Below are 15,316 nucleotides of genomic sequence, written 5' to 3' on the forward strand. Positions count from 1 at the left end.
CAGCCTGTCCTTGAGCTGTGATTGTTCCCCGGCCAACTCCCCCAGTTTATACACTGAACATGCCGATATATGGTGTGGGATATCCCGCTGGTCAGTTGGGGTCAGCTGTCCTGGCTGTGCCCCCTCCCAGCTTCTTGTGCACCCAGCAGAGCGTGGGGAGCTGAAAAAGTCCTTGACTAGTGTGAGCGCTACTGAGCAATGACTAAAACACCAGTGTGTCATCAACATTATTCTCAGGCTAAATCAAAAGCGCAGCACTATACTGGCTACTAGGAAGAAAATTAACACTATCCCAGCCAAAACCAGGACAGGATGGCTTTAAAAGACGTCATACTTTTATAAGCTTTATGAGCCTGAATTGGAATCACTTCTACAGTACCAGCTACTTTAAAATATCTGGTTTTCCCCTGATATTTGTTATTTAAAAAAACACAACTGGACAAGTCTCTTCCATACAGTAACTGAATATATGATCAATTTTACCCTGTAGCGTTCTCGATTAGCACCTCCTTAGCCAGAACTGTTGGCTTTCACTGCGTTTCTAGTTGGAGCTGTGAACACAGCTCTCGCTAACCTGGTACAAAAAGGAACACGGGTACAATTGAGCAGGTGCTGTCATAAAAAAGTTTTCGGACTAGATGTGACTCAAAAGGCTAGTAACTGAACCTTCAACGATAAAGCTACATTTAAAAAAAAATAGTGCAAAAGACCAAGCAAAACACCTGTTTTTCACGCCAATAGCTGGCCAAAATCCACTGGTAGAAAATTGCTGTTCTGATCTTCAAAATAACTAGAAATATGACTTCATGTGGTTTCCCATAATGATAAACACTAGGATATTGAAACTTCAATCCTCTTTCTTTATGTTTCTAGGTTAACACTTGTTTTGAAAGCTTCTCAAAGTACTTCAGTGTATTATTATGAACTGATACAGTTTAGACTACCTCAGTATGTCCAGACTAAGGACCTAGATCCATATTCTACTTCTGGGTGAAGCATTTAACAGGTGAATTTCAAAACTTGAAAATATTTGAGGTAAGACCAGTATAGCCTTCACGTAAATACTGTCTGCCAATACTTTTTGCCTCTGTAGTAGTTACATGAAGTTGCGTGCATTCACTATATAGAGATGATAATCAGATCTAATTAATACTTACAAAGGGCATTGTAGTTCTTCTAACTTGCTGTTGCTGTCTTTTGCTGTGCAAATGGAATGCCACCTAAATTCTCTCCAGTTCAGTTACCTTGTGCAGTCTGCTGAAGATAAGCTATAAGGATAAGGAACTAGCACTAGGTTTTGATTTGGAGTGAATTTCCATGTTTCTTTCTCCGAGTTCAGTGAAATAATTAAACGCTCCCGAAATAGGAGGGTGTGCTGGTTTTGGCTGGGATAGAGTTAATTTTCTTCCTAGTAGCTAGTACGGTGCTGTGTTTTGGATTTGTGACCACAATACAGTTGATAACACAGGGATGTTTTCATTACTGCTGAGCAGTGCTTGCACAGACTCAAGGACTTTTCTGCTCCTCGGCCCACCCCACCAGCGAGCAGGCTGGGGGTGCACAAGGAGCTGTGAGGGGACACAGCTGGGACAGCTGACCCCAACTGACCCAAAGGATATTCCACACCATATGATGTCATGCTCAGCATCTAAAGCTGGGAGAAGAAGAAGGAAGGGGGGGACGTTTGGAGTGATGGTGTTTGTCTTCCTGAGTAACCTTTATGTGTGATGGAGCCCTGCTTTCCTGGAGATGGCTGAACATCTGCCTGCCCATGGGAAGGAGTGAATGAATTCCTTGTTTTGCTTTGCTTGTGTGCGTGGCTTTTGTTTTACCTCTTAAACTGTCTTTCTCTCAACCCAGGAGTTTTCTCACTTTTCTGATTCTCTCCCCCATCCCACGGAGAGGGAGCGAGTGAGCGGCAATGTGGAGCTGGTTACCAGGGTTAAACCATGACAGAGGGTTTCTTAAAATTTTCAAAGGACTAACGGACTTGTGACTTTCGTGTTTCTTACAGGTTACGGAAGTGAGAGGAAACCATGAATAATCTACCAGAATTATAATGGCTAACTTCCTGCAGCTAAGGAAACCTCCAACCTGCAGGCTACAGCGGTGCCGCAGAGAATGTCACTGCTCTGTTGTGCTGGTTCACTTTACGTACCTCTTCCTCCCTGACTGCTGTAAATTATCTACAGCTGCTCCGGCAAAACAGTCAGCGGGGGAGATGGCTTCAGATATTTTACTCTGATCAAAATCTTGTATCTGGAGGCCCGGCATACATTTACCTGCTGCAGATCATCCTTGCTAGCTCTGTATCAAATCTATATGTCTTTTGAGAAAATTAAGTTTGAGAGCCTCATGGAGGATACAAAAAGTCTGTTGTGTATTCTAATTGGAGATGTACGGTACCATACCTTATAAAAATTAATTAACTCTCCTTATGCACTTGTTCACAAGTCTCTGAGCAACGTAATTTTGTGTCTTGTCTCCCAACTATAAACAATTCTGTTAAGAATGGAAAAGCTTATAAATTTTTATCTGCTGACTGAACATTTCCAGGTGGTGTTGTACCTGAAAGAAAAAATATTGTGACGTACTAATTTGGCTGGAGAGTACTCGTTCATACAGCTCGTAGACTGTTTGGGTCTTAGATGAGTAAGGGCTGTGGCTGGAATGAAGGCTTTACGCTACGTACAGACCCAATCGCTTTGGCATTAGTTTACTACAACGAAGTAAACCCTGTGTTGAAAGCGGTGGATTACTTTTAGCTTGTAGCACATCACGCAAAGGGACGTTGTTGTCCTTCTCATACTTTTCCAGGAGTATCTCTTATTAACTACAACTGACAACCAGATGCTATCCTAAAGGAACTTGGTCGGCAGGATAACGTAGCAGTTGTTCTATGCCCGTGGAAGGTACACACGGCACTCAGATGAAACACTGCCTGCACTTCAAAACAACCAAAAGTCAAACAACTAATTCTGAGTAACCTGCAATACATAAGGCTTTTCTAGGTTTTTTCCCCATCTCCCAAAGTTCTTCAACTTAACCAAGTTATCTTGATAGCAACTCTGTCAGGAACTTGGACTGATCTTCCTTGAAGTCAAACATACGTTGCTTTAAAAAATCCTTGTTTTCAGCAACCGAGTTTCAAAAATGATTACTTATTCTAAATCCTTCATAAAACTGTTGTTTTAGTGCACCAGGAGAGTTTTGGAGCTTTTAAAAAAAAAAAACAACAAACAACTTTGCTTTCCCCTATCTCCCCACCTCCCTTTTATTCTCACCTTTTTTTCTGTACTTGCATGCTGGTGCAACTTGGATTTCATTTACTCATTTCTAGTTTCTTTGTATATCACTTGTCCCATGCACACTGGGTCTTCTCTCAGCAGCAGTGTCAGACAGCTGAGAAGAAAATATCAGAATTTCACCTCAGATTCTTTACTTGGCAGAGTAGCAAAATAGATTTAACACCCCGCCCCCTTCTAATTCAGTTCCAGATCCATTATTTTGAAGTAGATGAAGCCCAAAATATTAACAGAATCTTTGCTCTAACAAAAAGCCTTACGAGTTCTTACTTATAAGGAGTAACTTTCATCCTGAAGTTTTTAAAGTTACACGAAAACATTTCAATTAATGACTAAACTTATTTTTAGAATAACATAGCCACTGCTATCTATGGAAGTTCATGTTTTACAGAAAGAATTATCAGGCATACATCAAACCCAGTGCATAAGTAGACTAAAATGTTTTGTGTTTAAAAATGCTGTTTTAAATACAAGTGGTAAGTGCAATAAAATTATGAAAAACATTTTGGGAAGATGTTGAAATAGCCTTCAAGCATATTTTGTTCTTTATTGATATGTTTTACATCCACAAGACTAAAGTCCTTCAATGAACAAATTTCATAACTTTTAAGTTCTCCTGCCACAGATGAATACACAGAAACGGAATAAAACAGAGCTGCTTTTAAACTGTCCATAAAGCACTAATTCGGGAAAAGGAAGTAGAGATGTAACACTAAAAGTCGTTAAAGTAATTTGGTTTTAGTATGATGCATGATCCAAGATCCCTAAAATGGGCAGTTTTTCACTGGACTAGTCTTATTTACTATCTTAACCAAAATGGGAAAATGACAACAATTTACCATTGTTAACAATATACACTTTTTACACTTGCATTGTTTTTTGTTTATATTTTATGATTACTGAACACACTCTCACCTGCTTTTAAGAAGAAATGAAATGGCGAATGAAAGTACCTACAATTTCTTGCTAGATGCTGGACAGCTGCGTTACTGGGGAACAGGAAGATAGTTCTTGAGTAATAATGATGAGGTGCTCTGCACCACTTCAAAAAGTGATGAAAACCATGAGAGCGCACGATCCCCAAATGCTAGTGAGCTGTAATTAATTTTTACAGTTATATTATTTATTAATTATAGGCAAACTTATTAAGGGACAATTTTTAAAAAAATGAAATCGGTATAGTATTAGCTGCTTTAACATTTCCCTTGTAAACAAATTAGGAACTTCAGTTATTTACTGGCAGTAAAGATGATGTGGCAAGCATCGCCATATAGTCCCCTTGGTTAGAGAAGGGTATCCCTACCATAAATGGCACTCCTGTGCACTCAGTGTTGTTAATAAGAGTATTCTTCAGTATAGGTCAGGTAATATTGAGGGAAGTACTGCTGTTTTCTTAATGGAGGAGCAGTAATGAGAAATTATGTTTTATACCGTAATTACAACAAACAAACAATATATTGTCCAATTGTATTCTTAAGGCATCTATATAATGGGTTGATCCTGTAATTGCCCTTGTGTTTGACCCTTCCAAAACACAGCAAATAGTCATTCTGTTCTTTCTACTGGTTAATAACATGCCTCGGGTTTGTAAAGTTATGTAAAACATCACCTGCAGAAGTAACCGAAGGATTTGGCTCACTAAGGTAATATTAGTCATGAGTTTTTCCTGGCGTGCTGTTGGTCTGGGAACTGCACCTTTGGTAGTCATCTTACACCTGCATGGATGTTTGAATCTTCCTTTGGTTCACTTGCACATTCTGGGATTTAAGGGGGAAAACAGGAGGACAGGGGTGGAGAATCACAGCGGGGTAAATGTTTGCGGTTTGAAGTGGTGTTTGTATACTCCTGACAACCTGAGTGGTAAGTACCCGTTTTTACACACAAACGCCACAAAGATAAGCCAACCGTTTTCAGGGCCTACTAATCTACATGACGATGCCAAGCATCACAAAGAAACATGCTCAGCAGCATAGTAGGAATTATGTGGTCCCCACTGCATGTCTTAAGAAGCTCCTTGCAACAAACTTCTACCTCCCTGCCTGTTACAAGTCTTTCTTGCCCAGCTGCGCATACCTTAGGTACTGGATAACTGTGAATAATGTCAGTTCTCCGCCACAGAAGTGACCTGCCACCAGTGTCGGCGTTCTCGTGCAAACAACACGCGCGGTAGCAAACACACAACAGTCACGCCTGGTACGCAAGTTGGAAAACTACTAGAAAAAGGAGTAAACTACTAAGAAGGAAAACTATTTTTTTTTTTTTTTTTTAAGAAGCGCAGTGAAAGCAGGTGCTGGCAAAGACGGATGGCACAGCGGGTCTGGAAGCATCCCATGGGCTGGGCAAACGCCTGCGGGCCTGGCGTGCCTCAGCCAGCGCTGCCGCTCGCTGGAAGGTGCCAAATGAGGCCCCCCGGCAGCGACGGGCGGGGGCACCTCACCGCAACAGCGGCAGGGGTGCTGCCAACAGCGCTGGGCCCCGGCGCCCCCGGCCCAGCCCTCCGCCCCCGGCCCCGCTCCCCGCCGGGGTCCCGTGCCGCAGGGCACGCCACGGCAGCGGCGGTTCGCTGCCAGCCGAGCCTCCCGTTGGCGTCCTCAGGGTTGAAGCCGGGGGCTGCAGGAGAGGAGCCGGCCGCCGCACACGCACCCTGAGGACAGCGGCCTCCCTACCCCCGGTCTCTCTCTGAGGGAGAGGGGCGCGGCGGACCCCGCCGCCTGCGTGCCGTACCGCGACATGGCCGCCCCCAGGGAGCCGCGGCCCGATAGCCGCGGGCCGTCCCGGCGGGCTCCCATCCGTACAACAAGATGGCGACTGCCTCTTGCCGACCTCCGCACCAGGCCAGGAGGAGGCGCTGCCGCCGTAAAGCAGCGCCCGCTTCCCGATACCCAGCTGTCGCAAACCGGTGAATGGCTCTGGAGAGGGACGGGGGGGGCTGGGGGATACGGGCCTGTGACTGTGGCACCGGGGGGGCAGCGGCGCTGCTAGGGGCGGCGGCGGCAGCTCCTCGTCCTCCTCCTGCCCCCGGGGAAGCGCTGCCTGCCAGCGAGGGGAGCGGAAGATGGACCCCAACAGGATCATCCAGGCTCTCAAGGGCACCATAGACCCCAAGCTGCGCATCGCCGCCGAGAACGAGCTCAATCAGGTGAGGGGGGCGGACGGCCCCGGCCGGGACCCGCTGGCCGCCCGCCCCGCCCCCGCCCCGCCGAGCCGCGCCGCGCCGCACGGGGCCGCCCGGCCCCGCCGGCAGGGGCGCGGGGGGTGTGTGGGGGGGTCGGGGTGCGCCCCCTCCCCCGCGCCGGGATCGCCCGCCGGGCTGTGGGGAGGGGGTCGTTCCGATGGCGGCGGGAAGCGGGGCCGGCGGCGGCATCAGCCTCCCCCCCACCCCAGCCAACCCCGCCGGTGCGGGCCCTTCCGCGCCGGCTGTCAGCGGCTGCGGGCGCTGCGGGGGGCGGCCCGGCAGCGGCCCGGCAGGGCCGCCCGGCTCCGGCTGCCGGGACCCGCGGGGCGGGCTCCGCCGCTGCGGGACCTGCCGGCTCCGGCAGCCGCCGGGTGGCGGCCCCGCGCCCGCCGTGGGTGTGCCCGGCGGCCGGGCGGCATCGCCGCCCTCCCTCAGTTCTGTCCTTAATTTCGTGACCCCGGGAGCAGGGCGTCCCCGCGAAGGCGTGACATGGAGCTCCGCGCCGCTCGGCGCGCTGCCCTGCGCCGGCAGGTGATAGATGGCGGCGGCTCTCGGGGGTTCCTTTCGCCCCCTTCAGCCGCACGCCGGGTAAAACTTGGAGAAAGGCACGTTAGCTTTTTGCGGGTGGTACTTACCGCACCATCCCGCGGTTCGTGTGGCGGCAGTTCGCGCCGAATCAGAACCGTGACCGCAGCTGTCGCCGCCGCCCACACCAAACGCTTACAAACGTTTGGAAAAAAGGAGAAGGTCCCCTTGCAGAGCATTAATGAAGATTTAACCTCTATGCTTCGGTGGGATGTCTGCTCGGTTTTATTGGAGGGCTTGGGATTTATTCATTGCGTTGGTGTGTTAACAAAATGGTTAATGAGAATTGGCTGTCAGAAATTACTGCTACTTGAGGGTTGCTACTTCGGCTTAATTCTCTATTTAGGCAACGTAAAACTCCTTTTGAATTAGCTATAGCTAATCCTTGCTTTAGCAGTTGGCAAGTTCCTTTAGTGAATCAGTGGATTAAGTGCTGGGCATTGAGAAAGCTTTTGAGGATAGCTAGATAAAAACACAGAACTTTTTTTCTTTATTTGGCATAGTTACTTCAAAAATTCGTCATACCTATTTTTATCCCTGCTATTAAGGACTGAGAGGGAAATTATAAATACTTGTCAGCAGCCTGTTGCACAGGGATCAAAACTACAATAATAAACTGCTATGTTTGGCAGGCTCAGAACAAAGAAGCAGCTGTCTGGATTCCTGGGTCCTGCTCCTAACGCTGTCGTTTTAACATCACCAATAAACACTGTGAAGCTCAGGAAAAGTTTTGAAAGCATTTTAAGATCGAGATCTGTAAAAGAAGTTTTGAGTTCAAGTGACGGGTAATGCAATTCTCATGAAAGACACAGGTTTTAGAATCAAGAGGGCGAGTATATTAAGAACAGGTTGAGATACAGATTTTTATTTAAAGTAGCTGACGCGTTTTCTCTTTTCTAACTATGATAACGAAAGAATCTTGAAATTAAGGCATAGCTATTATTGTGTAGGCTTCCTGTTCCAAAATGAAGCATGATCTATCTGACTGACATAATGTACTGACGCAGTGCTGGGTTTGATATGATGCTTTGGATGAGTGGAACAAAAGTCCTCCCGAGGAATGTTGATTAACGTGGGCCTTTGACATCTTGAAGCCTTTTCGGTGCTTTTGAAGCAAGACTTCAAAGCGATATGTCAGAATCCCATGTATCTAATGACAGTGTTGACATGTAACTGTGTTCCTGCAAGTACCGGAATCCAGATGCTGTTCTAGCTTTTATCTTGCTGTAGCAAAGGAACCAATCCACCAACCAAACAGGGCACCCTCCAACAAGAAGCACTTGAAGTGGTAGTACCACACTTGGCCAAACAGAGCAGAACCTTTATTCTGTGCACTGGTTACAGCGATGCTGCTCCTGATGCATGTGAACGGGTATTGGGGTGAAACTTCTCTTCTCTTAGCCCATCTGCAGTGTACGTTTGCATTTGAGTTTGAATCCAGGTGGTGACAGGAGCTTTCCAGAGAGTATAAATCCTACTAAGCTCACCAAAATAGCACCTCTCTGTTGGCACCTCAGTGCTTGTACAAATACAGAGAGTCCTTTAGAACAGTATCATAATAGCCCCAGCTCCATAATTTGCTTACAGTGTAGAGTGTGGGGAATGGAGTTAAAATGAATGAAAGCTTGCCTACCTGTAAAAAGTCTCAGCATGTTTGAAAATGCTTCTTTCTCTTACGTATGTTCCTGCACCTGTGTAAAGATAGAGGTAAATCACTGAAGTTGCCGTCTGCCTTCTGGGTTATCAACTAACTGCATTCAGAAATGGAATCAAGATTCTTTTTTTTTTTTCCCCTTCTTATATCTACTGGAAAGCTGTTTGCGAATTTTCTTCCTCCCATAGCTAGAAACACGTGTTACTTTCCAACCTAAATTAATTTATGGTCCATTTATATCCATTTGTGCCAATCTGACTTCTTAACTAGAATAGATTTCTTGGTACCTGCTCTGACATGTTTGTCAAAGGCTGATCCCTACTGGCCTGCTTTCCTAGCCTCAACAGGCTGTATTTCCTTTACCTTATCATAAAACTGAGTTTATGAAATCAAATAATATGAGAGGACAGCTTTTCTCCATTCATGTGTCCCTTTGATTTAATCTTTCCTGTGCAGTCTGGTCATTTGTGCGTGCAGCGTTCCAGAAAGTCTCATGCTCAATGCCACCAATACCTCATTTGACACATCCTAGAAGTACAATTATCTTCTTTGTGTCCAACACCTACATGTTTCTTATCACTTAGTATAGCAAGGTCCTTTTATCCTATGGTTGTTCCTCCCTAAGAAACCTTAATCTTTTAGGAGAAATTCCTCTTATCCTTGAGTGTGTGACCATGTACTTTGTCCTGTACCCCACTCCATTTTTGTTGGTGCAGTTCTAAAGATTGTTCAGTTCTTTGTAGGGTTTTTCTGTTCTTTTTTCATGGATGCTGCGTGCTACTTCTGAGTCGTCAACAAACTTCACTTCACTTGGTGACCTGAACACAAACATAAGTGTGGGATTTGTCTGAAATGTGATTCTTGATGAGCTAAAGCAACGATTTCCTGCCAGGTCAGTAATCTCTATCATGCAGCTGCTGTCATTTCCCTTTTAGCCGGTAGATTTTCTAAGTGTGCACATCTTTCCATCCCCCTCTTTTTCTTTCATTTTTTCCCCCTCATTTTTTTCTTCAGCTCTGTCACATCATAGTTGGTGTGTGCCTTGGGATCATATTTATCAATCACACTGTACTTATTAGAACAGCCAATTATCATACCAAGAAAGATACTCAATTTCTGTATACCTTTCTTTGATATCTGTTCTAGGCTGTTACTCTTGTTAGGGGTTTAGGGGTGTCTCATGGACTTTGGGACTTTTGCTGTTGTGTTTTTTTTTTTTTGTTTCAATGGCTAAATACTGCTTTCATCTGCCAGTTCTTGGAGTGTAGTGGAATGTACTGTCTGATTATGCCAACATACAAAGTCATCTCTGACTCCAGATAAGATTACTGTACAATATTTATGCATTACTCTTTGTTGGCTCAACCTGCTGTAATACATTTCTTCGGCCTGTCACAAAGGGGAAAATAAGAACACAGTTGCAGAAATACAGCTGTTTGTTTAAATATTGAAAAGGAGTTGCAGAATTTGGCTTTGATGGGAACTGAGAAGCAGTGCTGGAAGAAGAGAAAGAGGTGTGGTGAGAAGATTGCCCAAATGCAGAATAACCTGGAATAAAGTTGGCCTTCCTTTCATACCTTCCACATCTTTGTTGAGCTGGCTTCTGTAGTAGGCAGGGGTCTTAAGGCCACTCTGAAAGTGACGATAAGCACCTCATGTTACCTAGAGGAAGGAATATCAGGTATTTGTATTGAAGACCAATTTGACGAGGAAGTTGACTTGCTTGGTTAAAAGTGCTGTGAAAGTGGGGTTTGAGACTGGACAAGTTGGGCAGCAGAACCCGCAGAGGAAAGAAGGTCAGGTAGATTTCTGTAGGTGTTTATTTTCACTGTGTGCGAAAACACTGTCCATTTTCCCCTCCGTAAACGATAGCTTTGCCTGTAGGCAGGGAAAGAAGAAAGTGTCTTTTGAAGTTCTAGTTTGTTATAACAACCTGTCTCTGACTGCCAGTGTAAGAAACAAGAGAGAAAATACTAATCACAACTGCAAAACTATTCCCAAGTGTGACAAATACTGATGGAGTTTCTAAGTAACATGTTTTCAGTGCACAGGAATTGGAAATAAAACTTAGTAAACCAGGTAGTTGAGCATTCAGATCGAATGCATGAAAGCCTTAAAATAATATTTGTAAACAATTAATTGCATACATATTCAAGGTACACCTTTTTTTCTGTATGTTTATCTTTGCAAACAAAGATGTAGTGCCTTGATTTTTCAGCAATTTTTACGTGCCATACATGGATTCAGAGGTACGGAGAAGGAGATATTGTTTACTGCTAGTGGTGAAGGATGGTCTTAGCTTCGCTTGCAGAACCCAAGGGAAGGCTCCAGTTTTCCACGTCCATTGTCCTGTCCTAGATTGTCCTCTTGTTTTTCTGCAGAGGAAGAAGCACTTTCCTGTGCCATTCTGCACTCAGCCACTGTGGTTGCTATCACTGCGGTGGAAAGGTTACTGACAGACATGATTATGGAGCAGTTACTTGCTGTGGGCTTTAGATGTGACAGCAGGCAAGACACAAGAATTATACTTGCTGAAATGAGTTTAGTAGTAGCGCATGATAACGTGGGAGCCAAATCTGAATGTTAGATGTGAAAAGTATTTGCTTCAGTTGGATCAATTTGGGGAAACTTTTATGTATTTTTCCTGCTTATCTCTCCTAGTATTTTAGTCCTTTACATATAATGGTGTTCATCTTGCTGTTTTTCAGTGGCCCATCCGAGGCTTTCTTGGATGTCATCTGTTCTATGCCTAATCAAGTGGAAGAGAAAATAGGCAAAAAAAGAGATGTGTTTTCTGATGTTTTGAAGAGTGGAGCTGTGATGCTGAGGTGGGGAAGAATGTCTGTTAGGCCAAAGGTGAAAGGACAGAGTGCAGAAAGCTGTACAGCTGCAGTGCACACATCCTGAGACGGTGGACGCTGGTGGAACAAGATGTGCGGGGACATATGCATCTCCTTGGGCATTGTTGTAAATTTTACTCAGTTGTATCTTACCAGTGCTGGATGCCTCTTCAGTTTAGCTGCTAGCCTTGCACATTGCTGTACCCCATCCTCCTAATCCCAATGGAAATGAAATGAGATATTCCTGTGATCAGTCCTGTGATTCATGCAAGAGTAGTCAGCACGTGTTTTACACAGCTTTAAAATAATTGTTCTTTAGAAGTACTCAGTGAAAGTTTATCTTTTAAAAACTTGTACTTTCTCCTTCAAAGTAAACATATGCCCCCGTCGATCAACACCTTCATAGGAAGTTTTACTGAATCACAACAATGTGAATGCAAGGCAGTGTAATTATTCACAAACAGCACAAGGCAGCGTGCTGCGTTACGGGAGTTGCGCTGAAGGCCTTTTTCAGCCATCCGGTGCCTCCCTGTGGCTCCTGGGCACGGCTCTTCAAAATCAGCAGCTAGCTTTCCATTCCTGCCGTGGGACTGAAGGTGTTCCCACTCTCCCTTTGTAAAAATTCAGGTGCAGCTGTAACAATACAAATAACTGTCTTGCTGAATTCATCCAGCTCTAAGGTCTCTTCCTTCTCTTTCCGTTTACACAGTGCACACCTAACAATTGCTGTGCACCTGCACGCGTGATATGTACAGCTTTACTTGCTGGTGTCCAGGAGCCTGTTGTATGGTTTCCCGAGCAAGGCAGGGAAGGATACATCCCAAGATCACAATTAGCATGACAACTAAACCAACGAGAATGTGCTGGTATAGGAAAAATGTTGCTGTATGCAGCTTTTTAGAAAGTCCTCTGTTCCAAAAATTGCAAGCAGCGTGTAGTTTTCCTGACTGGGTTTGTTGCTGCACAAGTGAGCTTCACAAATACAACAGAATCGGGTGTCTTGTTTGTAAAATAGGCCCACAATCTCTGTCGATGTCTGCAGCGTTCGTGTTTCTGATCATGAGTAGAGAAGGAAGCTATGTAAAAATGTGAATTATGGGGTGGAATGAGGAAACCAGGGCATTGTTCAAAGCTATGATGTAAAGGTAATGATAATAGTATGGAGTGAAGGATTTAGTGGGAGCTTGATACTGTGTCTCTGTGGCCTCTTTAGGGTTGTCAGTATATGAAATATAAAGGAGCCCTCAAAGCAGAGTGCTGGTAGCGATGGGCACCCCCACACACACCCCGAGACACTGTGCGTACCTTCCACATAACATGTCTTTTATCACTCCAGGTGCTTGCTGAGAGCATTTGCTCTGCAGGCCAAGTAACCGCATTTGTATGTATCCTGGCAAAACTTCAGGGATAGCAGTTGTGCGCCAGCACAAGTGGTACCAATAAAGCTTCCTGGAGTAGCAGTGGCTTTAATGTTGATTCAGTGAAGGCTGTTTGAACAGAGAAAGGGAAGTAATTTACACTGTTGTCACTGTGTCCACCCTAGATGTGGTACTGATAGGATTACTGCAGGAAAAAACAAAACACCCCCCAAAAGGTTGCATTCTTAATCAATGTGCTTTTAGTAGTAAAAGCTGTTCATAGACTGCGTCTGAGGACAGCATATTGGCACTATTTAGAAGAAAAAGAGATGATCAGCGTTCATGCACATTTCTCCTTTTCTGTGGTGCTGGGATTCCTTGTGCTTTCCTTATCTCCGTAGGAGTCCGGTGTTGAGTGCTGGAGGCTGCTGCAGCCTACTGCAGCCTCGTGGGTCAGAACCCACCAACGTTGTACAGATTCTGTCCGGTAGCGGCTGAAGGACAAACTTTGGACTCAAGTATACTGGCTTTAAAGGTTATCTTTGGAATCCAGTACGCTTCAGCCAGTTGATGTTGAAAGCTGGTATTTCAGAGTGTCCATAGCTAAATGGAGTTATTGTGCCGGCTGTTACAGTTCTTGCTTTATTTGGAGCATTGCTTATGGATAATTAAGGTTTATAGGGAAGGGAATTGCAGGAGAGTATGCTTTTCATTTGCCATTACTGCTTTTATCTGAGATCTGAGATTACTCTATAAACATCAAATGCGTCTCTGAGCACAGAGTAGGTTAGAATTACACTATCATTATAATGAGCAAAATGAGGGCCAGAAAGTTAAGTGATTTGGTAAAATTACAGAATGATAGGATTGTGGTGCAGCTGTTACACTTAGGCGTCATGAAAGCAATGTAACTTTACCTCATTATGGAAGTGCTAGATCAAGGAACTGGGTGGATGAAGAGCAGAATGTACCTCTTATTTCACAGCTTTCAAATGAAGCAAAGAGTACAGGAGGATGTAGTATACTTGTACTTAAAGCACAACTCTGGAAACAACCACAGAACTGCCACGCATAATCTAGCTGGGAAGAAATACTCTAAAAGGTGAAATAAAGCTTCTGCCATCTAGCCCCAAGAAACATCTTTCTTTGAACATAAAGCACATGGATCTAAGTGATGAAAGGTCTGACCTACTAGTAACTACTGATGTTGCCAAAGCTTAGCAGTAACTGCACCATGCTGAGTCAACAATTCTTCACACTGGAGGGCCGCTGTTGAATGACAGCAGTATAATGCTATCAGATTTTCCTATCTTTTAAATCTGGCATGCTTTGCTCAGAAGTTCAGTGAGCATTGTTTTCTCTTTGAAATTCTTCAGCTGCGTGGCTGATGTAGTGTTTGAAACGTTCCCAGGAAGGCTGTGGGTTTTGAAATGTTATCTGTCTATGCATGATTTTAATTAAAAATGGTTATTCCACTGTGTTTCCCCAGTTTTTGTTTTTCTGTTAAGATGCACTATACATCTAGTCTGTTAAAAGATAGCTGTGTAATATATGACTAACGCAGATACTGTTTACACTTGAAAATAATTTAAAATGGTTTTCTTAATCTCTTCAAAATTCAGTATTGCTGTTATACCACAATCTATTTTGGAAATAAATGGTACGTATTGATGAAACATGTCAGTGTCCATTTGACTTATGAGGTTAAGTTAAATAATTCAAAGACAGATCTGTAGTGCTTTGCATTTTGCATTCTGTGAATTATTTAAATATTCAGTATCACTAATGTCTAATAGAGAGCTTTGTCACATTACTTCTTCTACCCGTATGCCATTAGATGCTCAGCTTTTACAAGTAATTATTTGGATTGCAGCAGATCTGGGTAAATCCAAGGGCTAAAACCTTTCATACTTAATGAGGAGAGTCAAAGAACACTTCAAAATCCTTAGTTTGTATTTCTTATAAAGCTTTTGGTAATACAGACTTATTTTAACGTAGTGATTTGCTAACTGTGTTTTATATGTGTTTCAGTCCTATAAGATCATCAATTTTGCTCCAAGTCTACTGCAGATCATAGTATCAGATCAAGTTGAATTTCCAGTGCGTCAAGCAGGTGAGATAAATGCCGTATTTAATTCTATTTCAGTAGAAAGTCAGTCTGTTAGTTTTTCAACAGAGTGTTGAGCTGTTGTGATGTAAGTTCATGTTTGTTCTGAATGTGGAAATGAAAAGGATCTGTCTTTGCCATTTCTTTCCTACATGAGGGTCAGATAAAAGCATGGGTATAGTGTAGAGTCCTGCTTTGGCTTCCCTGTGTTTGTAGTGATCCCTGCTGGATTGCTGTGATACTGATATGAAAAGAGAATGTTTTCTGCTCAAAACTGAGTACCCAGGGAGCC

The 15,316-nt window shown here is 44.1% G+C and overlaps 1 protein-coding gene across 1 annotated transcript in view; it reads left to right on the top strand.

Moving 5' to 3' along the window:
• Positions 1–6,218: 6,218 nt before the first annotated feature.
• Positions 6,219–15,316, top strand: part of IPO8 (importin 8) — a 50,865-nt gene continuing 41,767 nt past the window's right edge. Inside the window, exons 1-2 of the mRNA XM_064458028.1 lie at positions 6,219–6,444; positions 14,949–15,030. Coding sequence (XP_064314098.1) covers positions 6,361–6,444; positions 14,949–15,030 — 166 coding nt within the window. The 5' untranslated portion in view covers positions 6,219–6,360. The remainder of the gene's footprint in view (positions 6,445–14,948; positions 15,031–15,316) is intronic.

This window comes from Phalacrocorax carbo, chromosome 1 (genome assembly GCF_963921805.1).
Source record: "Phalacrocorax carbo chromosome 1, bPhaCar2.1, whole genome shotgun sequence".
NCBI lineage: Eukaryota > Metazoa > Chordata > Aves > Suliformes > Phalacrocoracidae > Phalacrocorax > Phalacrocorax carbo.